A 23,063-nucleotide genomic window follows, 5' to 3' on the forward strand; every position below is an offset into this window, starting at 1 on the left:
TCTGTCTCTGAGTCTCACTGTCCAAGAGCAAGCAGTATGGTCCATAAATTTTCACTAGGTGTTTTTTCTTTTTCACTTTAACTTAGTAAATGGGCTATGAAAATTTGCCAATACAGTCACTTAGGTGGCAACAATGATGTGAACTGAAGCCTGATGATGAGTGCTGTGAGTGTGCAACTAAGCTGAGATGGCAGTCTTAAAAAAAAAAAAAAAAAAGCACAATTATCCAAATTCTACATATTCAAAAATTTGACACAATCCAAATAATTAAAGATAAGAATTTGAATCCCACTGAAACACAAAGGAAAGAAGGACTTCCAGTGCTATTCAATATCTAAGTAGAACCAGCTAAACTTATATGGCCCAAATCCCCCCCCCCCCCCCCCCCAAAAAAAAAAGTAAATTAAGAACTGATGATCACGGTTCTTGGGGTCTGTCCCAGCTGTCTCAGGGTGAGGGGAGGGGGTACACCTTGGACAGGATACCAGTCTACACTATTGTTCTTTAGCATTATATGCAAAATGTATGTCTGCATCTGAAAATAACTCCATACTTTGGTTTTTGCTCATCAAGTAACTCTAACTACAGTTGTAGCTTTCACAAAACAAGGTTGCAGGGTACACTGCTTAGAATTAAGCACATCCCTTCCTTACAATGGGATGCTTTGAGCAATGTGGAAACCAACAGCAGTCACAAGGATAGTGGGTACAGTAGTTGTCCACGTGTTAGTAGCTAAACATGAGATCATGTTGGAATAACAAGGAGGTTAGTAGCTTAATAAAAGGTCATGCTTGGTGTCGCAGCAGGAAGACTGTGGGATTCAAGAGACACACATATTCTCAAAGTCCAGGTCTCCTTGAAAACCAGCTGATTTTCTGCTTTTTTTGTTCATAAAATCCTGATTTAGTTTTTGATCTTTTGTGTTTTTCTTACACCTCCAAGTGTCTGTATAATGTAATTATTTCAGGGAAAATGCAGATCCATCTGTTTTCATTTGGTCTCCTGAAGAGACCAAAGGAGAGCATTTGCTTTTTGTAATCCTCTATTATAATTGCCTCAGGCCGGATCAGCGTCAGAGTTTTTTTTAGCACTAATTGAAAGGATTTTGTTAATCATAAACATTGTAAAGTAATGTTTGCATGTAGTCCATGCATATAACATTGAAAGCATGGAAGAGTAAAGGATGCGGACTCATGTGGAATTGTGTGTGTTGAGGATGGTCAGAGGAGGAGATAATAGCCCTGTCTGTCTGTGTGGACAGTGAGAGCTCAGAGGGGATTCATTCAAGCGTAGACTATGCACAATACCATAATTGTGCACGGTGGTACAGTGGTGGAGAAACTAAACATACATCACACATTTGTTCACATATTTATCAACAAATAAATATTAAGATAAAACTTAAGCAAGATAAGCACGGGTTAAACCAAGTATAGAGAAATGTCACTGCACAAGTGCACATGCTAAACAGTAACCTTTCATTTGGTACACGCACAATGTTCAGAAAAGCAAATATAAGTGAAATACCATTGCCTATTACCCACCTACTCTGTCCTCTGCAGTTCCATGTCCGCAATGACATTAACACAGGCCTGCAGTCATATACAGAACAACAGCCAAGCACTGAAAATCTGGCTTATTTTGCTTTACCAGAGACCTTCACAATGTCAGTGTTCTCCCATTAACCGATCTCTCTCTCTATCTATCTATCTATCTATCTATCTATCTGTCTATCTATCTATAGAGATATAGAGAGAGATATGGAGAGATATGGAGATATGGAGATAGAGATATAGAGAGAGATATAGAGATATATAGAGATATAGAGAGAGATAGAGAGATAGATATAGATATAGATATAGATAGATAGAGATATATATAATATAATGGGATACACCCCCAAGGGTGGTTGAGAATAACAGAGCTAAGATCCTGTGGGACTTCCAGATACAGACGGATAGACTTGTGATGGCTAATCAACCAGACATAGTAGTGGTGGACAAACAAAGGAAGAAAGAAGAAGAAGCTCGAAAAAGTAAACAGTGGTCCCCATGGTAATCGGAACACTTGGGGAATGGCTCCAGCAGATTCCAGGAACAACATCTGAGATCTCTCTCCAGAAGATCAGAGTCCTAAGATACTGCGCAGGACCCTCAAGCTCTCTCTGGTAGAGGACCTGAGCTTGGAGGACAGTGGAGGATGAAGTGTGTCCAAATTTTTTTTTCAACTCTTGTGCCTTTGGTGCAAAATATCAAAGCTTGGCCAGGATAGTCAACATGCATTTTCTGTAGTCAACTGCTGTCTACTAGGAAGTGAGATTAAGGGTTATAGAGCTGCAGGTGCCTTGTAGACTTATACATTTTTTAAGAAACTATGCTCATTTCAGTTTTACTGCTGGGGTTGTGGCATGATTGACAAAGGAGATGCATCGGGGGCTCAACCATCTGTCAAATGAGTTTCATAAGAAAAGGCAGATTGACATAGTCTTTTGATTGTTGTGGCAAATCCTTTTCTTTATCTTGGAAAATTTCTTTCTTTCTTTCTTTCTTTCTTTCTTTCTTTCTGTCTGTCTGTCTTTCTGTCTTTCTGTCTGTCTGTCTGTCTGTCTGTCTGTCTGTCTGTCTTGAAGAAGCCCTTTTACAAATGTGATTGGTTTCATAGGCTTGTTAATGGCTCTTTTGATTGGGCTGGTTAAGATGCATGAATGTGGGCCTTGTTTCTTCCCCATGCACTGTTCAGACAGTTGTTATGCTCCTCTGCTTTCCTCTCCCCTCCTGCAGGCTATATTTCTGCTCTCCTTGTTTTGCTGTGTATGTCAGCTTCATGTGCTTCATAATATGTAGGCCACTGAATGTATCTCTCAATTTTAATGCCCTGTGACATACCTGAAGTTCTTCTTTGGGCTGTTTGGGGGGTTTTCAATACAAAGACAGTGTGATTTGACAATTTCAAGTAATTCACTACACTTCTCTTGTTAGCTGGGATTAAACTGACTAGGAATAGATGTATTATATAAGTTATTAGCTGACCAGCAGCTGTACTGTGTGTATGCATGTGACACACAGTATTTTCCACACACATCTATAAAGCAAACAAGGGAGATCCAGAGGAGTCAACTGTAACCACACATTTTTATCCACATTACAAAGCAGCATTTCTACTAATGTTGTACACAGGCATACTACACTGCTCAAAAAAATAAAGGAACACTTTGAAAACACATCAGCTTTCAATGGGAAATAAATCATGCTGATATCTATACTAATATGGTCTGGGTAATGTGTTAGGAATGAAAGGATGCCACATTGTTTGATGGAAATGAAAATTAACCCACAGATGGCCTAATTCAAAGACACCCCAAAAATAAAAGTGAAAAAATAATGCAGCGGATTAGTCAATTTTTGCAGAAATGTCACTGCAGCATATGTTTTCCCAGACCATTAATAACCCACCACCAAACTGGTCATGTTGAACGATGTTGCAGGCAGCATCATGTTCTCCACTGCTTCTCCAGACCCTTTCAGATTTGTCACATTTGCTTAGGGTGAACCTGCCAATTCTGGTATTCTATGGAAAATGCCAATCAGTCTCCACTGTACCGGATAGTGAGCACAGGGGCCACTAGAGGATGTCGGGCCCGCAGGCCACCCTCATGAAGTCTGTTTCTGATTGGTCAGACATTCACACCAGTGGTCTGCTGGAGGTCATTTTGTAGGGCTCTGGCAGTGTTTACCCTGTTCCTCCTTGCACAAAGGAGCAGATACCGGTCCTATTTGATGGGTTAAGGACCTTATGAAGATTGCCTGAGGAGATTCCAGGAGACAGGCAGTCTCCTCGGATCTCTTCCATGCTCTTAAGACTGTGCTGCGAGACACAGCAAACCTTCTGGCAGTGGCACATATTGATGTGCCATCCTGGAGGAATTGAATCATCTGTGCAACCTCTAGGGTCCAGGTAATCGCCTCATGGTCCCAGTAGTCACACTGATTCTAGCACAGTGCAAAACTAGTGAAAAACTGTTTTTGAAAAAATTTTTTTTTTCTGTCAGACATTTCATTGCTACACCCCAGTCCCACGTCATCATGTTGGTCCACAGTACAAAATTGTGTATTTTGACCATAAATACCTGTAAATTGTGAGATGCATACCTTTTTTCAGCTCATCTGACAGCCTAGCAAAATGTAAAGCGGAGCTTTGCAATACAGAGTTAATCCTGTGGTCTTTTCCTAAAGCAAACTAATTCTTTTTTTTCCCCCCGAAACCTAATAAGTGTAATGTGATTGTGTAAAACACCACAGTTTGATATAAACTGTGGTGTTTGTATCAAACTCAGGTTAGTTTTCCCCCTTGGTGTGGTTTGTTTGTGCAGATGTGAACACAGTAATTGCACTCAGGTGCAGACCATAACAACCGCACCAAGACTCTTTGGAACCCGTCATCTCGGTCTGGTTCCAAACAAACTCCAGAGACCCAACCCAGGGGTACACTGCAAGTTTGAGCCAAACTCCTTCCTGTAGCCAGTATACTTTAGCCAGTATACAAACTGTACCAACTAACCATAAAATGAACCAAGGGCTCACACTAGTCCAGAATTGTCCAGAGCATAGCATTTATTTTTGTTGCTCCTATTCAGACACATCTGGGTAGTAAGCAGACTCACCTGGTTTGTAGTGATGCATTTAATTCGCTTGGAGTTTTCACTGTGTGAAAAACTAAACCACAGGAGAAAAAAAAAAACTATTAAGTTACAAACTCATGCTCTCAGTCTAAAAAATATCCAGAGAATTAGGTGTAAATGACAGGAAAATGAAACAAAACAGCAACAAAAAAAGGAAAGTCTTAAAATAATGCAAATCAGTATAATGCTACCACACAAGACATGAGCGCCACAGATTTGGAGTCTTTGTATGAAAGATGGGATTGTTGTTTTCCTCTCAGGTGGCTAGCTGTAGCACAAATAATAGTTAGTATTTGTACACAGTATTTGTGTATGTGCTGAGTGAGTATTTGGGTTGTTTTCCTTTGGAAATCTTTACCCTGCCCCTTCATAGCCAGCTAGCTTGATACATGTAAGGATGAAAATAATGTGGGAAAGGCTAAGATGTGCTGTCTAATACAGGTGGGAATCACCAGGCTATCATTATTGTGATTGTAAACATTTTGCAATATGCTGAGTATTGTATTGTGGTTAACATATTACAGTATTGTGATTTATCACCTTTTTTCAACTGCAAATTATGTCCACAAAGGTCAACTTTCTCAATATAGGTTTCATCTAATAAGATAAAATTCTAAGTTGATTTCTCTAATTTCAGTCATTTTTAGTGCTGCAAAATGGGATTGTAAAGCAGACACACTGACCAATCTGTCTCAAATGTTGCATTCACATGACAAACTGAATGTTTCTGTTAGTCTAGTCCAACTTAATTTAATGCAAATGTGTGGACTACTGTACTATTAAAGGCATTTTAAACATGAGACAGCACTCGTCAGTCCCCTGTGAGATGATGAACAAGTGCGTTTGAGCAAGTAAGAAAAGTCCTCATTTTACACAATGTTGGATGGATGCAGGTCTTTGCACATAAACTACACACATAAATCATTTTGGCGATGTGTTACTTTCTTAGTTCACTCTGAACTGACATCCTCAGCATGTGAGATGAGCCCTTATGTTTGTCGTGTTCCCACAGTATTTTGCTTTCATACAGGACTCCTTGCAAATCCCACATCATATCCATATCATTTGTCTCTGTTTAAAAAGTATAAAATATGTCTATGACTGTCTTCTGATTTTTTTTTTCTCTGATACTGATTCTCTGATTTGTCTTTGTTTTACCAACTTTGTACTGCACAGTGACTTCACCCTGCCACACCTCACTAGAAAAAAACTCAAAAATATTGTCTAGTGAACTGAAAAAGCAATTGATTTATTAATCTAGTGTTTAAAAAGTTCATTTTTCATTGGAAATAATATCAGTATTTGGTGTCCCTTTATCAGCGCAATATTGCCATGCCATAATATTGCAGTACTGTGCTGTATTTATTTTTTTTCTGATCCCTGCTGTCTAACATTAGCTAGTTGAACATTAAATTCAAGCCACTTGCTTGTGCTTTGTCAGCCTCTAATCAGTGAAAGTATCAAACACACAGTGTATAGTGTTTTGTTTTTTTTTAAATAAAACTCTTATTCTGTATAAAATCAGTTACAGCCCAAACAACATGGTTACAAAATAATTTGCTGGACGATAAAGCTTTTTTTTCCTCCTGTGAAATCACATCTGGGTTTACCTGAGAAGGAATTCAATTAAAAGCTCCTCTCAGCCTTTTGTTCCAAACCAGCAGTGTCAGCTGCTCATAAGCTCATAAGAGTTTGTCTCTTTGAATTTACTCTGTAATTCATATTATTTGTTTAATAGTGTTGTTTTAATAAATTCTTCAGTGTTTTGCGGTCATTTTGTAGCAGTGTTTCTGAATGCAAATGAATGTGTGACTGTGTCTCAGTCCTTCTGAAAGCTGTGTAGTGTGATATTAACTGAATAACTGTTTAACAGGTCATTTGCACTGTTTGGTGTCATTTTAATATGTTGACAGGGTTAAATTTTTTTTTTTTCACTTCTCCTAATGGAGGAAAACAAAAGGAAACACAAAAGTTGTGATTGTCTCTGAATAAACCACATTAGTTTCCTCAAATGTGTATATCACACCAGTCATATCAGGAGCACTGATTCCGCTCTCTAGCTTGGCATGGCAAAACCGCCTCTCTCATCAGAGTTTATCTGCAGTGATGAACCACGATGCTTTTAGTCAGGATGGTATCATTACAGAGACTGCCTAAAGCCACTGCCTAAAATGCTTTAAGCATTTATTTGCAACAGGGTGTGGAGGGGCATTATTAGCATTTTAATGTGCATCTTTGGTTCATCTATAATTAATCCTAATACAAAATTTAGAAACAATGGGGAGAGTGAGAGTGAGTAAATTAATTAAAAGGATATTTGTGCTTGGACAAAACTATAAAGTCTACTTAGATAGTCTTATTGTCTCAGAGAATGATATGTTTTCCAATACATATTTAACACAGAAACATATTGGCGAGTAAGCTAAATATAGGAAACAAGCAGCACCAGAAAATAAAATCTCTAAATCAACACTACTTACAAATTAGAAGCAGGGTAGATGGATAGACCCCATGAAAGAATATTAGCTTCATATTAGCTGATTAATTGCTCAAACTCTTGATTATTAGTATATCCCATTGTTCTATATTCATTTGTTGGGTTCACCTTGTTTATCCTTCATAGAGCAGTGAATCTAAACGTACACCCCAGAGGCCAAGTCAGCCTGGTAATAGGGTGCCATCTGGCCCTCAACCAATTTTGTAATTTGTAATCAGTAAAACTGATTGATGAGGTTCAAAGCTATGTTTAATGTTGTATTAACTCTTAAATGTAATCTACTATTGGGGTATAGACTATTAGGTGTGGGAAATATAGCCTCAAAATTATATCATTATATTTCAAGGATTTGTGATAACATTTCAGCCGGTATAGAAAAAAATACTGAACAGAGTTTTATTGGTGCTTGCAGCTTGCAGACAGCAGCACGTATTGGTGCGAACAAAATGAAGGACATTTTCCAGCCTCCTTTTCCAGTGACTTACTGTCATGCTGACAGACTACCTAATTCAAAGTCTGAATCTATTGCTACAAGGTGCCAGCAGCAGCATTATAGTGCAATAGTAGTGACACAGCAAAAGTCAACTATAAGAACAAAAGTAGCTTAGGTAGTGTTTTCCCTGTAAATCTTAAGTAGAAGTAACATAACTGCTTAACACTTTAACAAAAAAGTAACTCAACCATGTAACTCCTCAAGAGCCTGCACAGTATTTTCACAATTGAAAAATAGTTTCTACCTGAGATGTTGTATTTTGAGCTGAGCTTTTTAACCAGTTGCTTAAACTTTTTTACATCATGTAACCACATTAGTAATTTCCATCCACCTTTGCTCTTCCTGTCATATGGAGTGCAACTAGCGAGTGCTCCAGCCATGCTTGGTGGAGTCTTTTGTTTACTTTTGGGTTGCACATCACCAGCTGCTAGCATCTCCTCCTTCATGGCCTGTTTTCTTTTCTTTTTTTCTTTTTTCTTTTTTTTTTTTTGCCTCAAGTGGTGAAGCAAGTTTGTGGTTTTCACCTTTAGCAGGAATGCTTTTGTTGCATATTTACAAAGTTTTGTTGTTGAGGTTGTTGAAGGAGCTCCCAGCTCCCTTTTTTACCATCATTGGATGCTGATACGCAGCTCTCACTATCAGACATGCTCGGGCTTATTTTGTTGTTGTGTGGCTAGGGAACATGAATGCGGGGCATCTATATCTTTTGATATCATGATATAATACTTTTATATCATGTAAAAATTTATGCTGATAATATCATATACCATGGCACATCCCTAATATTTATCTGCCATGTAGGCCGAGTATGACCCCTTGTGGGCCATGCCTACATGGCATGGGTGTGACCCCTTGAAGAATTGAAGAACATTTTCTGTCCCACCTATGAATTTGAAAATAATCCATGCACAAAATACTAGAACATAATTTTGTTGTGTAAATTATACCTGTCCTGAGACAAAATTTAAATGTAGCTGTGGAAAAAATTGTTTCAAAATATTATTTCAAAAATATATTTTGCCCAAATTGGCATTTTCTCCTGTACCGCGTTCTTGACAAAAAGGAAGTGACGTGATAACACCTTGGATAGACCAAAGGTCAGTCCTTTCATATATTTTGTACTCTTCCAATCTTTTCTGACAAGATTAGGGGTGTTATTTTAACCAATACAACCCTGTTACCCATTATCACCAAAAGAAAACAAATTAATTTCAAGCTTTCCTTCTTTTTATAATGGCATTTATCCTTGACTTTCACCATCCATTACATTCCACACGTAATGTCTGTTTTCTGAGAAAAACTAATTTTACCATTGATTTGAAACTGTGTTACTATACTTGTAACCCATTACCATAGATATAAAACAAAAATGTTAAAAATATATAAAATATTATTAAACTTTTCTGTGGTCCTGAGTAATCTACAAATAAACATAATCAACCATGTTATCCTGTGCAACTCTGTTACTCTAATTTTAACCCTGTTACCATATCATTTTTAATCAAATAATCATAAATTGGTTTCTTTAGCTCACCAGGTTTAATCTATTGAAAAGCTGGGCAAGGTAGATTTCAAAAGTTAAATTAATAAAAAATAAAAGTCAAGTCTTTTCTGAAATTGAATTTGTATTCAGTGTGAGGGTGACTATCTTTAACTTAATGGTCAAGAATGAATTAAATAAAATCTTAAAATCTACTTTTTCATGTTCTGGATTATTGGTTACAGAACTGCACCAAGTGTAGCACAAAGCAAATAAAATATCTCATAAAAATGTGCCTTTGATGCCTGAGCTGGACAAATCTCATTTTTTGATGGTTTATTTGTTTTTCTTAATGTTCTCAATGCAGTTAGTTTCTAGTGACATGAACTAAATTAGCTTTGTTTTTGTTTATTTATGTTTGGTCACTTTTTTAATAAGGTTTTATTTTTTATTCTTGACAGGTTTAAAGACCTCTGATCATATAGGCTTGCCTGGTGGCTAATCAGGCAACAGCCAGGCTCATTAAGGGGGGAGACGTACAGTGAGACTGGGAGACCCTCTTAGCACACGTGCACTGCTTCACTGACCCCTCTCCAACCTCCGCATCATGTCTATCCCCAGCGGCAGCCCAGAAAGAGAGGGCTCTGGTGGGGCTCCCCCTCAGCTCGAGTGCCCCTCCTCCCCAACTGGCATGGATCCAGACCCCTCATCGAATGGCAGCCCTGTGCTCAGCCCAGATTCCTCTTCCCATGATGCAGTGCTGTCAGCACCTGCAGCCTCTCCAGCAGACTCGGAGAACCTTAGTCCTGATGAATTGGAGCTGCTGGCCAAACTGGAGGAGCAGAACAGGTAAGATCAATAGTCTCCATTATTGTTAAGCTGCTGAACTGAAAACACGGCAGTTATTCAGCTTCACTGTGACTGAATCGGCCCAAAGTTTGGTTGATTGTTTGCATGAACACTGCATGACATGAGTATTTTTCAAAGTAGTGAGCATAATGCTTTTTTGGTGTAGGAACCCAGTCAGATCAAAGTCCTTAAGAAGCCATGTTTGTAATGCCACACAAGACTAAATCTAAAAAAACAAACAAAAAAAACTAAAACTGGGCAATAGCTTTATGTTTGATTTCACTTTTTACAAGGACATAAAAACTGCACATTTAAGCCATGTTTATGTTTGATGCATGCAAATGTGACAACACAGCATTATAATCAAAGTGGGCGTTTCTTGTCTTACTAAGTGTTCTGCAGAAAACCTTCAAAGACGTCTCCTCCTACACTGATTTGTCATAGATATGCCCGTAGCGACTGACCTGTTCAGAGGGGGGGGGGGTATGCAACAAGCCGAAATGACACTAAAGCGTATTGCATGCCAGAAGTTATGACTTCACATTTGGCACACACCACTGAGCGCAAGGACAACTGCAAGCATAAACTTCTGTTAGAATCACCAGGCAAATATAATGAAAGCCATTTAAAGGTTGGCAACTTTGACCCAAAATAAGCAAATTTTTCCTCAGCAGATTTACTTATTCTACTAATTCAAGTTGTACAGTTGTGGTTGGAGAATTACCACAATATTCATGCCCATGATGAATGCATGTAAACTTCTGAACACAGCTGTAGATCCTGTGAGGGACCAAGCTGGATAAGCATGAGGACACAGAATAGTCTTTGAAAAAGTAGGCTTTATTTTATATATTTTAAAACATAAATAAAATTTTTACAAAAATGTAATTATTATTGGCCCTTACTAGATCAAATACATGGTTAAATTCAAGTTGAAATGACAACACAGGATAATATAACAAACTAACAAACAGACCAATCTCAAATTCAGCTTAAATAAACCAAAGACTGGCCTAGCAAAGAGATAAAGGGGGGCTAAAATACTGGCTGATCAGATCAATTTAGACACACAAGAAGAACATGCACTCTAAGCCAGCTGTTAGTTTAATAGTGACTTCAGCTTAACCGTAATCAAATGCAACTAAAGTCGGGAATCAAAAGAAATAGTACGGAATTCCCAAATGCATCTTTTGCTCATTTGATGCCAACAGTCTTCAGCAGCTGAACCCCCCCCCCCCCCCCCCCCCCCCCCTCAAGCATCAGAAGTTACTAGGAAATAACATAAAGTAATTTAAGACTGGAACATACAAAAGTTAACTTTGTGCTACAGATAGAACTAATGTATTTCAGCAAATGCTAAATAAATCAGTATATGTGATATCAGAGATTGTGTTGTCATGTTTGTGTTGTGGAATTCAACTGTGATGAAAAGCTCTTTGCAGCGAGGAGCATCTGTGGTGTTATAGAAGTCTCTCAACAGTTTCTTTCCAGGATTGTTTAAGTGCCATTTTCACTTACTTTAGAGTAGGTAAACACTCTACCCAAATCCTTGAATACAACTATGTATTCATCTCAGGACATGGTTTAGTGTTAAAAAAAGAGAAGAAAGGCACAAATTCTCAGTGAAATTACTTTTTTGACATCTGGCTAATATGGTGTCAGACATGACGGGAAATAGGATTTCTAGCAAACACAATCTTTCTGGTTTTCTGATTATTGCAACTGAATTGTGTAGCCTCTGTTATAGTCCTGATAGTAGTAGGGCCACAGGTTCATCAGAGAACCACCACAGGGTTCAGTCATAAAACCAAATTACTTAATTATCTTCAGAAAATAAAACTTTATAATCCAAAATTATAAAAAAGCAGCTTGTATCCTGAAAGCTAATGTGTTCTTTCAGGATCTGTTTTTCCAGGAATAAATCCACAGATTTCATTGCCTGGCTTCAGGAAAATGATTTTTCTGTTCAAGGTTGAGGTTTAATCTGTGTTAGGTAAGGTTTAATCCCACACAACCAGGAGCAACAGATTCTGGATTGGAATATGCAATGACAAATGCGTTTATAAATGTGTTACCTTAAATAACACACCACTACAGAAGAGCTGTTTTCATTAGACTTTATTAACTTCATCAAGCTAAAAGCTCAAGAAATGTCTTTGAAAAAAGAACAACAGTAGCACTGTTACATTTTCAGCTTCACAGCCACTTCCAGCAGAAGGGTCAGCATGCTGGACAGAGGTGTGAAGTGACTTAAAAGAAACAGACATTTGAGGTCAAAGTGGGACCGTACCTTGGAGTAAAGAGCTGCCCTTCTTAATCATATCATCTCTGCTTTTTGCTGCCCTGCTGCACATCAGACTACACAAGGATTTAAAAGAAATCACTCACCCCACTCCAAACTCAGACTGATAGTTTGGTAGCAGACTGGAAATCCTTAAACCTCCCCTTCCACCTAAATAAATAAATAAACAAGAAAAACATAAATCTGACATTGTACAAAGGCAGATTATTTTTTTGATCTTCATGTAGAAGCCCAGCCTTGCCTCAGCTTGATGTTATGGGTTAAGGCAACAAACCCTGCGGCTGCTGCTGCCTCTCCAAATTTATTTATTTATTTTTTGCAATGTCACAGTCTGCCTGAGTGCCACATCTGCCTGCCATTAGTCTTGCTTATCTTAGCTTAACCGTCACTCTCCAGTGTGTAACATAAACAAGCTGTCCTGTGTGTTCTTGTGCATTTTTTTTCAGACACGCATAATCAGTCATAATTTCAGCTTCCTCTTATAATTGCTCTCTTCATGCAGGTTGCTGGAGGCTGATTCCAAGTCCATGCGTTCTATGAGTGGCTCGCGACGCAACAGTGGCTCCTCGCTGGTCTCCAGCTCCTCGGCCTCCTCAAACCTGTCACACCTGGAGGAGGACACCTGGATCTTATGGGGCCGCATCGTCAATGAATGGGAGGAGTGGAGACGCAAGAAGGACAAACTGCTGAAGGTGAGGGGAGAGTCTGGGACTGGAGGTGGAGAATGAAAATTTAGGAAGTCACACGCTTTTTCTGGAGAATGAGTCACTGAATATGCTTCAAAATAAGAACACCAGTAAGGCGATTATGAGCCTCCTCCTTTTATTTTTATAGTTGGTGGGTCAGGTTTCACAAGTCAGTTTCCTAATTTGTTTCCCCTCTGACTCACATTCAGTCTTTTGAAGTGGCTGGTTGGTCATTTATAGCCATGCTCACAGACTGACTGGTTTATTTCTATTCATGAATTCACAGTGCGTGTCCCTTTTTAGCTGTGTGCATGTCTAGCAGTGTTATGTGTTTGTGTCTTCCTGGAGCCTTGCTTTGTTGTACTTTAAGATACTAATCAAGCTGGTAACCTTTAACAAATTCAGCCAAAATGAAAAATTTATTAGTATGAAGCTGCTCTTTTTTACAACAGTAAAATCCTCTGTGTCTGCCTTCTGCCTCCCATCCTTTTCTTGTCTCTGTGTCCTCATCACAAAAAGAGTAAACCCCAGGGTAGACAAGATGGATGAGAGAAGAGGCAACAAAAATGGCACAGGGGGAATGGGAGCATAGGAAAACCAAGCAAAAATATATAAGCAACCTGTAAACTCTGAAAATACAAAACAGCGATCCATCATAATTTACAGCTGAGTGTGATTACAAAATGACGCTAGATAGTCCTTGTTAATATAAAAGAGGTTAACGCTTCATAATTGAGTCTGTGTTCATGTCTTTTCTTCAGAGGTGCTGTGAGATCTGTAAAATGACATCCCTCAGTATGTAAATCTCTCTCTCTCTCTCTCTCTCTCTCTCTCTCTCTCTCTCACTCACTCACTCACTCACTCACTCACTCACTCACTCACTCACTCACTCACTCACTCTCTCACTCACTCACTCACTCACTCACTCACTCACTCACTCACTCACTCACTCTGCCTGCCTGCCTTCCAGGAGTTGATCAGGAAGGGCATCCCTCATCATTTTCGTGCCCTCGTATGGCAGCTGCTGGGCAATGCCACCGACATGCCGGTAAAGAACCAGTATTCTGAACTGCTGAAGATGTCCTCCCCCTGCGAGAAGCTCATCCGCAGAGACATTGCCCGCACCTACCCTGAGCATGAGTTCTTCAAAGGCCAGGACAGCCTTGGTCAGGAGGTCCTCTTCAATGTCATGAAGGTGAGAACTGCAGCCTTTGACCACCCAAACTTATCAAAGTGAGGATTTTTTTTTTTTTTTTTTTTTTTGAGAAGTGATTTATTGGGCAGCGCGGTGGAGCACTGCCTCACAGCAAGAAAGTTCTGGGTTCAAATCCACCAAACTCCACACCATTTCTGTGTGCAGTTTTTATGTTTTCCATGTGTCTGCATGGGTTCTCTCCAGGTACTCTAGCTTCCTCCCACAGTTCAAAGACGTGCAGTTTGTGGGTTTAATTCAGTTGGTGATGCTAAATTGCCCATAGGTGTAAATGTGAGTGTGAATGGTTGTCTGTCTCTCTGTGTTAGCCCTGTGACAGACTGGTGCCCTGCCTCTTGCCCCATGGCAGCTGGGAGAGTCTCTGTTTTCTCTCTCTATTTCTGAAATTCTGTTTCAGATCTGTAAGGTTCTGGCTGGACTCTGAATGTTAAGTAGTGAATGTGAATTTCTGTGTATGTAGATGGCAACAGATGTGGAATTTTCACCAGTTTATCACAGTTAATCACTGGCCAACTTGACCCCATTTAGATCAAAAACTAAAAGCAGATGGACGCCATTTTATTGCAGTTTTATCACAATTGACTGTGAGGGCTATAGCCCTGGTCCCTGTCTTCAAAGCAACCGTTTCAACGGCAACAAGCTTGCAAGTTCCTTGCAAATGGTTGCAATAATTTTGGTCGTGCCATAGTCTTCAACCATTGTTTTCCCTATTGTGACTGTAGCATCCAGATGAACACAATCAGCCTTCTGGGATTTCCTCCACTGGCTTATTGAGCATGCATCAGGACATAACATGGTTATCTTCAGGCACAAATTACACAAGAAGCCACACATAAATGCATAACAACTCCATATTTGATTTTTTTTTTTTAATTTACATCTTTGTTTTAAGTTCAGTCATATTGCTGAAATGATAAATCTTAATACAGATATGAATTTACAGTGGCATAAAATGCTGTAGATTTTCATATTTGGGAAATTGGATCTGTTATATATTAAGCTATTTTAAATATTTTTTAAATGATGATTTGTTTTTAGAATGTCAGGAAGTGCTGTGTAGGATTAAGTAGAACCTAACAGGCATATCTGAGTGCTGTGTTGAAATCTTTCCTCCTACAGCAAAAAATGGAAGGATTTGATTGGCTGAGTCTTACTTTCCTAATGTGATTTTGATCCTGGAAAAAAAAAATCTGTAGAGATACAAGAAAATGTGGAAATATGTTTACTGTCATGGAAACAAGCCTGTTGCCTGTCTGCAAATCAGCTCCCTGGCTGAGCTCTTCAGGAAATGAAGGGACCTCTGGTGACCTGTTGGTCCTGTTGCTCATGGTCCAAAAGTACCGACAGGAATACAGATGTCATTTTTATAAAAAATACAGAGCATAGAAACTGAAATCTAGTATGTGTGCATGTTTTCCAGGCGTACTCTCTGGTGGATCGAGAGGTGGGCTACTGCCAAGGCAGCGCTTTCATTGTTGGATTGCTTCTAATGCAGGTAATAATCAAATACTGTATTACAGGAAACTGAACCTGATGAGGATATTCTTGCCTTAAGGCTCAGTATGGTGTGTCTGTCTTCACTGTAAACAGTCTCTCTATTATAACCACAGTTATTTATGTAGCAGGCTTTTGAAAAATTATAGTGCAGTTAACTTGTCTCTTGAGATTTCTGTGAAATATTGGAGTTGGTGTATAATAAACAGTCCAGCAGTAAGCTGTGCTTAATTTATAACCAATCCTCTCACCTCCTCTCAGATGCCAGAGGAGGAGGCCTTTTGTGTTTTTGTTCGTCTGATGCAGGAGTACCGGCTGAGGGAGCTCTTCAAGCCCAGCATGGCAGAGCTCGGTCTCTGCATCTACCAATTTGAATATCTGCTACAGGTAAAAAGGAAGCAGGAGAGTGCATCTAAATGCATGATGAATCTTGCAGTGTGAAACCTGCCCACAGAGGGGCAGCAGATGTTTTTTTTTTTTGTTTTTGTTTTTTTTAATCTCAGCACATCGCTTCCTTTTCAGATCTGTCCTTTGAGTCTATTTTAGTTTTTTGAGATTTTAACTTGCTGTTTTGTGATTCCAGGAGCAACTTCCGGAGCTGAATGTCCATTTTCGGTCCCAGAGTTTTCACACTTCCATGTATGCGTCCTCCTGGTTCCTCACCCTTTTTCTCACTTTCCTCCCTCTTCCTGTCGCCACACGCATCTTTGATATTTTCATGTATGAGGTAGGAAACATTTTGTAAATGTTTTTTAAATATAGGGAGATTGATTTTGACTGTGTATACAGTACCAGTCAAAAGTTTGGACACACTCACCCATTGTGTCCAAACTTGTGGCTGGTACTCTGTGTTTAATTTTACTAATCTGTTATTTAAACTTACAGAGGATATAGTATATATATAGTAAAATATCTGTCCTCTCTGCAGGGCTTAGAGATTATCTTCCGTGTAGGCCTGGCCATCCTGCAGTACAACCAGACTGACCTCATTCAGCTGGACATGGAGGGCATGTCACAGGTAGGCAGCCATATCTTTGTGGTGCTTTCTGCAGAAAGTAGTTTCGTGCACAGATTCAGCCATGAGTCAAAGGCTGAATGTCCCACTTTCCTTTTTGCACGCGAGCTTCCTGAACTACAAATCTAAAGTTATGATCTAATTTGATAAAAATAATCTGCTCTCATTCACTTCTATTCAACATGCTTTTATCTGATTGTTTTCTATGAAATTAAACACTGACATTGTGTTCATTTTTACACTATGTTTGTGTTTAAATTTTGTGCCTGTCAGGTGCCTTTCATGATCTGGATGCATCAATGCAGTAGAAAACTTTTAATTTTTGTTGCTTATTAATAAAACCCAAGTAGACAGGTGAATTGGATCTTGAGCTTAATTTTTGATCTTGTTAATATCTTTTGATTAATCACAAAACTGAGGAAAAACATTAAATGTGTACCTGCCAGCTTGAGTATTTCCCTTTTTTTTTGACTTGTGCTGCAAACTTGACTTAATTTGGATACTGTGTGTTTGCTTCCAGTCGCCAGAAGTGCACAAACATTTTTACACATTCCAAATGTGACAGTGAATGAAGTTTGATTGCCTTTTTTCAATTACTTTTAAAGCATAAATATTCTTTATTTTCATTGAATCACTGTTTATTAAATAGATCTTAGTCTAAAAAGAAAAAGCAGCAGCAGCTGCTGGCTTGCCTCAAGGCATTTGTAAGTCCTCAGCTGTTTTTCTTCACTCATTAAAAAAAATGTGTCTCTGTATCTTCATTAAATATGAATGACCATCTTTGTGACATGTGTCTCCTTCTGGGTCTGCCAGCATTTCCAGAAGGTGATCCCCCACCAGTTTGACAGCTGCCCAGACAAGCTGATCCTCAGGGCCTACCAGGTCAAATACAACCCCAAGAGAATGAAGAAGTAAGAATGCTCATTATTCAGCTAACAGATAGTCAGACTTGAAGCTGGGGAGGCTTTATGTAACCAAGTGAAATTTTTGTTTCTGTCTTACTAATGTGAAGGTTTCTAAACTGAAGCACACTCACGTCTGGTGTTGTCTGGTGTTGTTTGTTTTTCTTTAAGTCCTGCAGTAACTTGTTTTTCTGTTCTGTCAGCCTCAGATTTTTGCGTACTAAGCATTATATTTAATGTTTTTTCATTTTGGTTCTTTTTTCTTTTAATGTTGAGGTAGCATTGCCTTCTCTTGTTATTCTTTATTTCTCTTCAGACTTGAGAAAGAATACACCACCATCAAGAACAAAGAAATGGAGGAGCAAATTGAAATTAAGGTGCGTATATCTCATGTTTGTATTACAATGACATGTTTAAAAAGTGATGTAAAGTATGCATTTAGCACTTCTCTTCCCTCTCTCTGTGTTCAGAGGTTACGCACAGAAAACAGGCTGCTGAAGCAGAGGATCGAGACTCTGGAGAAGGTGAGATAGGGGCTTTGACTCCAGCTTATCTAAATGCTAATATAAATGATGGATTTCACCGAGATAGAAAAGGCAGATGAGGCTCAGCTAGCACGCCTCACATGTTGATGAGATCTAGTTAAATGCTGTAACGGCTGTGGGTTTAAGTTGATGAGCTTACTGTTGTTGATTTTCTTTCCCTGACAAGTTTGTGTGTGTGTGTGTGTGTGTGTGTGTGTGGAGGGGGGGGGGGGGGGGGGGGTTCCTCACCTTTGGTGCTGTTCCAGTGCTCAGCAATCGAGAGACTACAGTTGTTAATTTTTGCCTCTTCTGTGAAATACTTCTCTGAGTGATCTCACTGCTGCCTCTTTATTCCCTCACAAACATCTTTTCAACCTTTTCTTTCCTTCCTCCTCTTGAATTTCATCCTGTCTTTTCTCGTGTTTTATCTTTCCTGGTGACCCACTGCTTTTCACTCTCTTCATCTCTCGTTTTCATCCTCTCGTTCCTCTCCTTCGTTGCGCTGTAGGAGAGTGCTGCTCTAGCAGACAGACTGATACAGGTAGAGTATTGTAACCACTTTCCCACTGACCTCACTGTCCTTTGCCCTACTCACACCTCGCTGCTCTACTCTCCTGCTCTGCTTCTCTCCCTCTCCCGTAACAGTATCCGGCCAAAAGTGCATGAAAGCTTTTTGTTTACGTTGTATATATGTTTCTAGCCCACAATACCATCCTTTAACCCTGAAATGCATGTAGTGTTTATCCATGATGGAACCTGATGAGGTTATACAATTCCTGCATGAGGCATGTTAAAGTTTATACTATTACTATTACCAATTTCCATTTAAATACCTATAGGTTATGAAATTTTTGAATGAAATGTGAAGTGCGTTTATTTGCTTTCTTGCTAAAAGTTAAATAATTTGAAATTTCACTTTTAAAACAAGTTAAACAACAGAGATATTATAGCGTCATTATAACTGAGCTTTAAGGTGCTGGCAGGCGAAATTTTTGTTGCCTTCAGATGCAGCCAGGTCAGCTTTCTTTCTTTGTTTCCACTCATCATGCTATAAGAGTGTAATTGATATCCTCAGCTAAGTCCTTGCAAGAAAGCAAATAAAGTGTTTATGAAAATGTTAACATATTTATTAAAGACTTAAAAAATCTACAATATGACAACCTTAATATTGCTGTATTGCCTAGAGTCACCCGTTTTTCCCTGCATGGTCTGAATTTGAAAGTTGCACAACACACATGATTTTGAGCCTCGTCCTGTTTTGGTCATGCTTTTCCAGGGTCAGGTGACAAGAGCGCAGGAAGCAGAGGAGAACTACGTGATCAAGCGAGAGCTGGCAGTGGTTAGGCAGCAGTGCACCACAGCCAGCGAGAGCCTCGAGAAAGCACAGGACACCATCAGAGAGCTACAACAACAGAGGGTGAATGAATAAATGAACTGATATAGCAAAGCAAACTGTTTCCCTCCTGCCTGTACTCTTCGTGCTGTATTATGTTTGCTCTAACTTTGTATTTAACATACATGCATACTATTAGTCAGATTAAATACAAAATTTGGACACAAATTTGTTCTTGGGGCAAACATTTAAGCAGTGATTTTACTAGAATACAACAGTATTTGGTCAGACTTTAATGTCAGTATAAGATCTGTTTTACAACTACACGAAAGGCTTACTCGGTCTTCAACTGTCAATATACGGATTGTATCAAAGTTTATTTGCTTGTCACACAGGAAAGGTGATCTTTAGTATGAGTTATAGACTGTATATGACGAAAGGACACAATCCCTGTGACGACATGGTTTATGAAGCTTCATTTTTCAAGCCTCAATGTTACCATTTTGATGGCGCCATGTTGATAGGACACAGAAGTGAGCATATTTGGACAAGAGGGTGGAGTCCAAACTTATCAGCTAATGCAAGCAAATTTGGTTAGCAAGCTTAGATTGCATGGGTGCAATGTAGCGATACTTGCTAAGTAGTCTAACAGTCTCATAAAACACTCAAATTCCACTAACTAAAAATGGAGAATAAACTTATTTGACAAATATAGAATTTGTCAGATAATTTCTTTAAAATGTCTCAAAAGGTACTAACGCCAATAGCACAGTTGAGAGGTTCAGCACAATGAATTAACAGAAGTGAGACCTGGTAGGAAGCCATTAACTAAAGCTGGATCGGTACGCCTCTCGGTCAGTCAGGCTTTGTGTTGGCTTCACTTTTCAGCCCCAGAGGTTGCAGCTTGATATGAACAGACTGTCAGACTGGCTCACAGTAATGGCACGTCAGGGTGGAAGTGTTGTACCAACAGTATATTTTGCACCGGCATGTGAAAAACCGATAAAAACACTAGTCAGATTAGTGTTGATTTCTTTCTGGTATTTTTCTTTATGCCCTTTAGATACCAAAGCAGTGACTCACACATTTGTATTTTTTCGTGAACCTTCAAGGAAAATCAGTGAAGAATTCATGAGCTAGCCCTGCAAAGGTGCAAAGCTCAGCACCCAAGAATGAAACTAACTTAAGTTCTGTTTTAGCACCAGCACACTGACTTAGTAAGATGTTTGCATACAGAAGAGGCACAAAGACTTCTGCAGTTTTCACCCAGTATGGATGTGGCTGCCTCAGAAACCTTAAACACAAAGGGTTATGAAATGAAAGTGCTCTAGAGGAGAAACTTACTCCTATCTAAAAATACATATGGACAGGAATGCAGTCAGTCTGATGAAGGCTGTGAAGGTTAAAACTCTGGTTGTGTACGAAGCTGATCAGCTGACTAATTTAACATTCTGAGATGATTATTTTTTTCATTCATAATTACTGTAAGTCTGTTCCGTTCATAGGTACATTATACATTTATTTTACAGCTAGACTTACACGTAACGTTCAAACATTAACATTGAAACATGTAATTAATGTATCAGCTGTGATGCATTATTATTGACTGTACTAAATACAAACAATAATAATGCATCACAGTTAGTAACACTATATCAGCCACAAAAACTATGTGTCAACAATATTTTAATATAATTTAATCTTCTGATGTATTATTACTTACTCCTTAAGGAGTTTAATTTTGAAAATTCATGTACAGTTTGTTTACAGTTCTTGTGTAACATTTTGAGTGCAGGACCCTTTCTTGTAATTAAATATTTTACATTTAGCATTGTTTAGATTTAATATTGTTATTGTAACACAGTTGAGAAGTTCAGCTCAAAAAAAAAACCTGAAAACTGAAGCTTCAAACATTTTTTATATGTATGAGAGGCTTTTTAAAAAAAAAAAAAAGAAAGAAAGAAAGATTTGCTAAATATGGTGTTGCAGTGCAGTTTAGTTAGAAACACCACATTGGGTTTAATGAAAAACACCCTGAGAATCCGAAAATGACAAACCACATTTATTTTTCCACACGCGAGTAAATGTACGTGCGATGGTTTCTGTATGTTCAGCGACAGCTTTACTGACTTACTCAAAAAGGTTTCGTGGTCTTTGCCAGTGCAGTTAACCAAAGCTTCACAGTTAATATTTAAAGGCACAGCAACTCACACCTTTCTGTGGCAAGTTGGTGTAAAGAGCAACCAAATGACGTGAAGGGAGCAGACAGTTCACTATAATGATCATTTGCTTTACTTTAAAAAAGAACTCCCATCAGTGATTTTTCTCTAAATGATGTCATTGTTACGTGTGCGTTTATTCCAGCTCAGATTGCTGGTACCCATCACCCACCAGGGTTCCCACACCTCCAGACGCTTTCAGTCTTCTTTGATAACCAAATCTGAGAAGCCAAAAATGACAAATCACGAATCTTGTAGTCACGCTATGTACTTGCCCAATTTCAAGCTTTTGTAATTTGCCTCATTGGAAAGTATTTTTCCACTCAGCTCTAATTTTTTTTTTTTTTTTTTTTTTGGGCTGCTTTCATATTCGTAGCTTTGCCATTTCCCCTTGATGTGGTGACACGATAGAGTACAGTAGCATACTGACATCACAGACAGCGGGACAAAAGTGCACCTTGATGGCAGCTAAATTTAGTTTGTTGGCTGTTTTGAAGGTCGTAGCTTGTTACAGACATTTCTAAGCGTAGATGACATGTCTAGATTTTCACATGCTTACAAGCTGCAGTGGATAGCGGATGTTTTTGGTTTATTTGTTCGAAAAATAAACATAATACTGTAGTCTGGAATCATATGCATTTATTTCCCCAAATATAGCTTGTTGATAGTTCGTGTGTCCATCTCTGTGTAGATTTCTCTTTTTTGTGCCATTTCTTCTTTTCTCAGCAGATTAAAGATAAAAGAAACTGAAAGAGAAAGATACATAATGCTAACCTGTAGCAGAGTTTTCACCCATTGCAACACTGTGGTAATCCTAGCTGAGTTATGCAGCGGAACTGGTCTGCATATGACAGTAAAATGGAAGTTGACCCAGCTAAGCTCTGTTCAAGCAACTAATATTCTCAGAACTAAATAAACACCAGGTAGAAAAAGTTGCTCAACAAAATCATCTAAAACTAGTGTGTATCGAGTACATTATATCTGTTTAATACCAGGATGTTTGTTTCAGTACACAGAACAGTTTGTGAGCAATCTGCAGACCCAGCTGGAGCAGTCGAGGCTCCGCGAGGCCGAACTGCTCGGAGCACTGAAGGAAATGCAAGACAAGGTGCTAGATCTGGAGAAGGTGAGCTCACAAACATACTTTTTTCTTTTCTTTTCTTTTTTAACTGTGTGAAAGAGAACAGAGTGTGAACAGCAAGCAGACAGAAGGCGTATGATTGTGGTAAAGTCTGCCTGACCGTTAACCAACCTGCCTAACGTTTAATCCAAACACCTAAACAAACGACAGACATGTTCCAGTTTTCAAGCTTTCAGTTTCACTTAATGAGGTGTTGGAACACAACAGTTCCACTTCCTTCTGATGAAGATTTTACTG

General features: G+C 38.9%; 1 protein-coding gene across 2 annotated transcripts in view; it reads left to right on the forward strand.

Annotated features, from left to right (window-relative positions):
• evi5l (ecotropic viral integration site 5 like) overlaps nucleotides 1-23,063 on the forward strand; it is a 46,774-nt gene that overhangs the window by 8,691 nt on the left and 15,020 nt on the right. Inside the window, exons 2-14 of one of the 2 annotated variants that reach the window (XM_030726739.1) lie at nucleotides 9,610-9,997; nucleotides 12,802-12,991; nucleotides 13,956-14,180; nucleotides 15,619-15,693; nucleotides 15,954-16,079; nucleotides 16,276-16,419; nucleotides 16,621-16,710; nucleotides 17,521-17,618; nucleotides 17,926-17,986; nucleotides 18,080-18,133; nucleotides 18,642-18,674; nucleotides 19,410-19,550; nucleotides 22,695-22,811. In XM_030726739.1, the coding sequence (XP_030582599.1) occupies nucleotides 9,756-9,997; nucleotides 12,802-12,991; nucleotides 13,956-14,180; nucleotides 15,619-15,693; nucleotides 15,954-16,079; nucleotides 16,276-16,419; nucleotides 16,621-16,710; nucleotides 17,521-17,618; nucleotides 17,926-17,986; nucleotides 18,080-18,133; nucleotides 18,642-18,674; nucleotides 19,410-19,550; nucleotides 22,695-22,811 (1,596 nt within the window). In that variant the 5' untranslated portion in view covers nucleotides 9,610-9,755. The remainder of the gene's footprint in view (nucleotides 1-9,609; nucleotides 9,998-12,801; nucleotides 12,992-13,955; nucleotides 14,181-15,618; nucleotides 15,694-15,953; nucleotides 16,080-16,275; nucleotides 16,420-16,620; nucleotides 16,711-17,520; nucleotides 17,619-17,925; nucleotides 17,987-18,079; nucleotides 18,134-18,641; nucleotides 18,675-19,409; nucleotides 19,551-22,694; nucleotides 22,812-23,063) is intronic. The other variant, XM_030726748.1, reaches the window with a different exon arrangement.

The sequence above is a fragment of the Archocentrus centrarchus genome, chromosome 1 (assembly GCF_007364275.1).
Source record: "Archocentrus centrarchus isolate MPI-CPG fArcCen1 chromosome 1, fArcCen1, whole genome shotgun sequence".
NCBI lineage: Eukaryota > Metazoa > Chordata > Actinopteri > Cichliformes > Cichlidae > Archocentrus > Archocentrus centrarchus.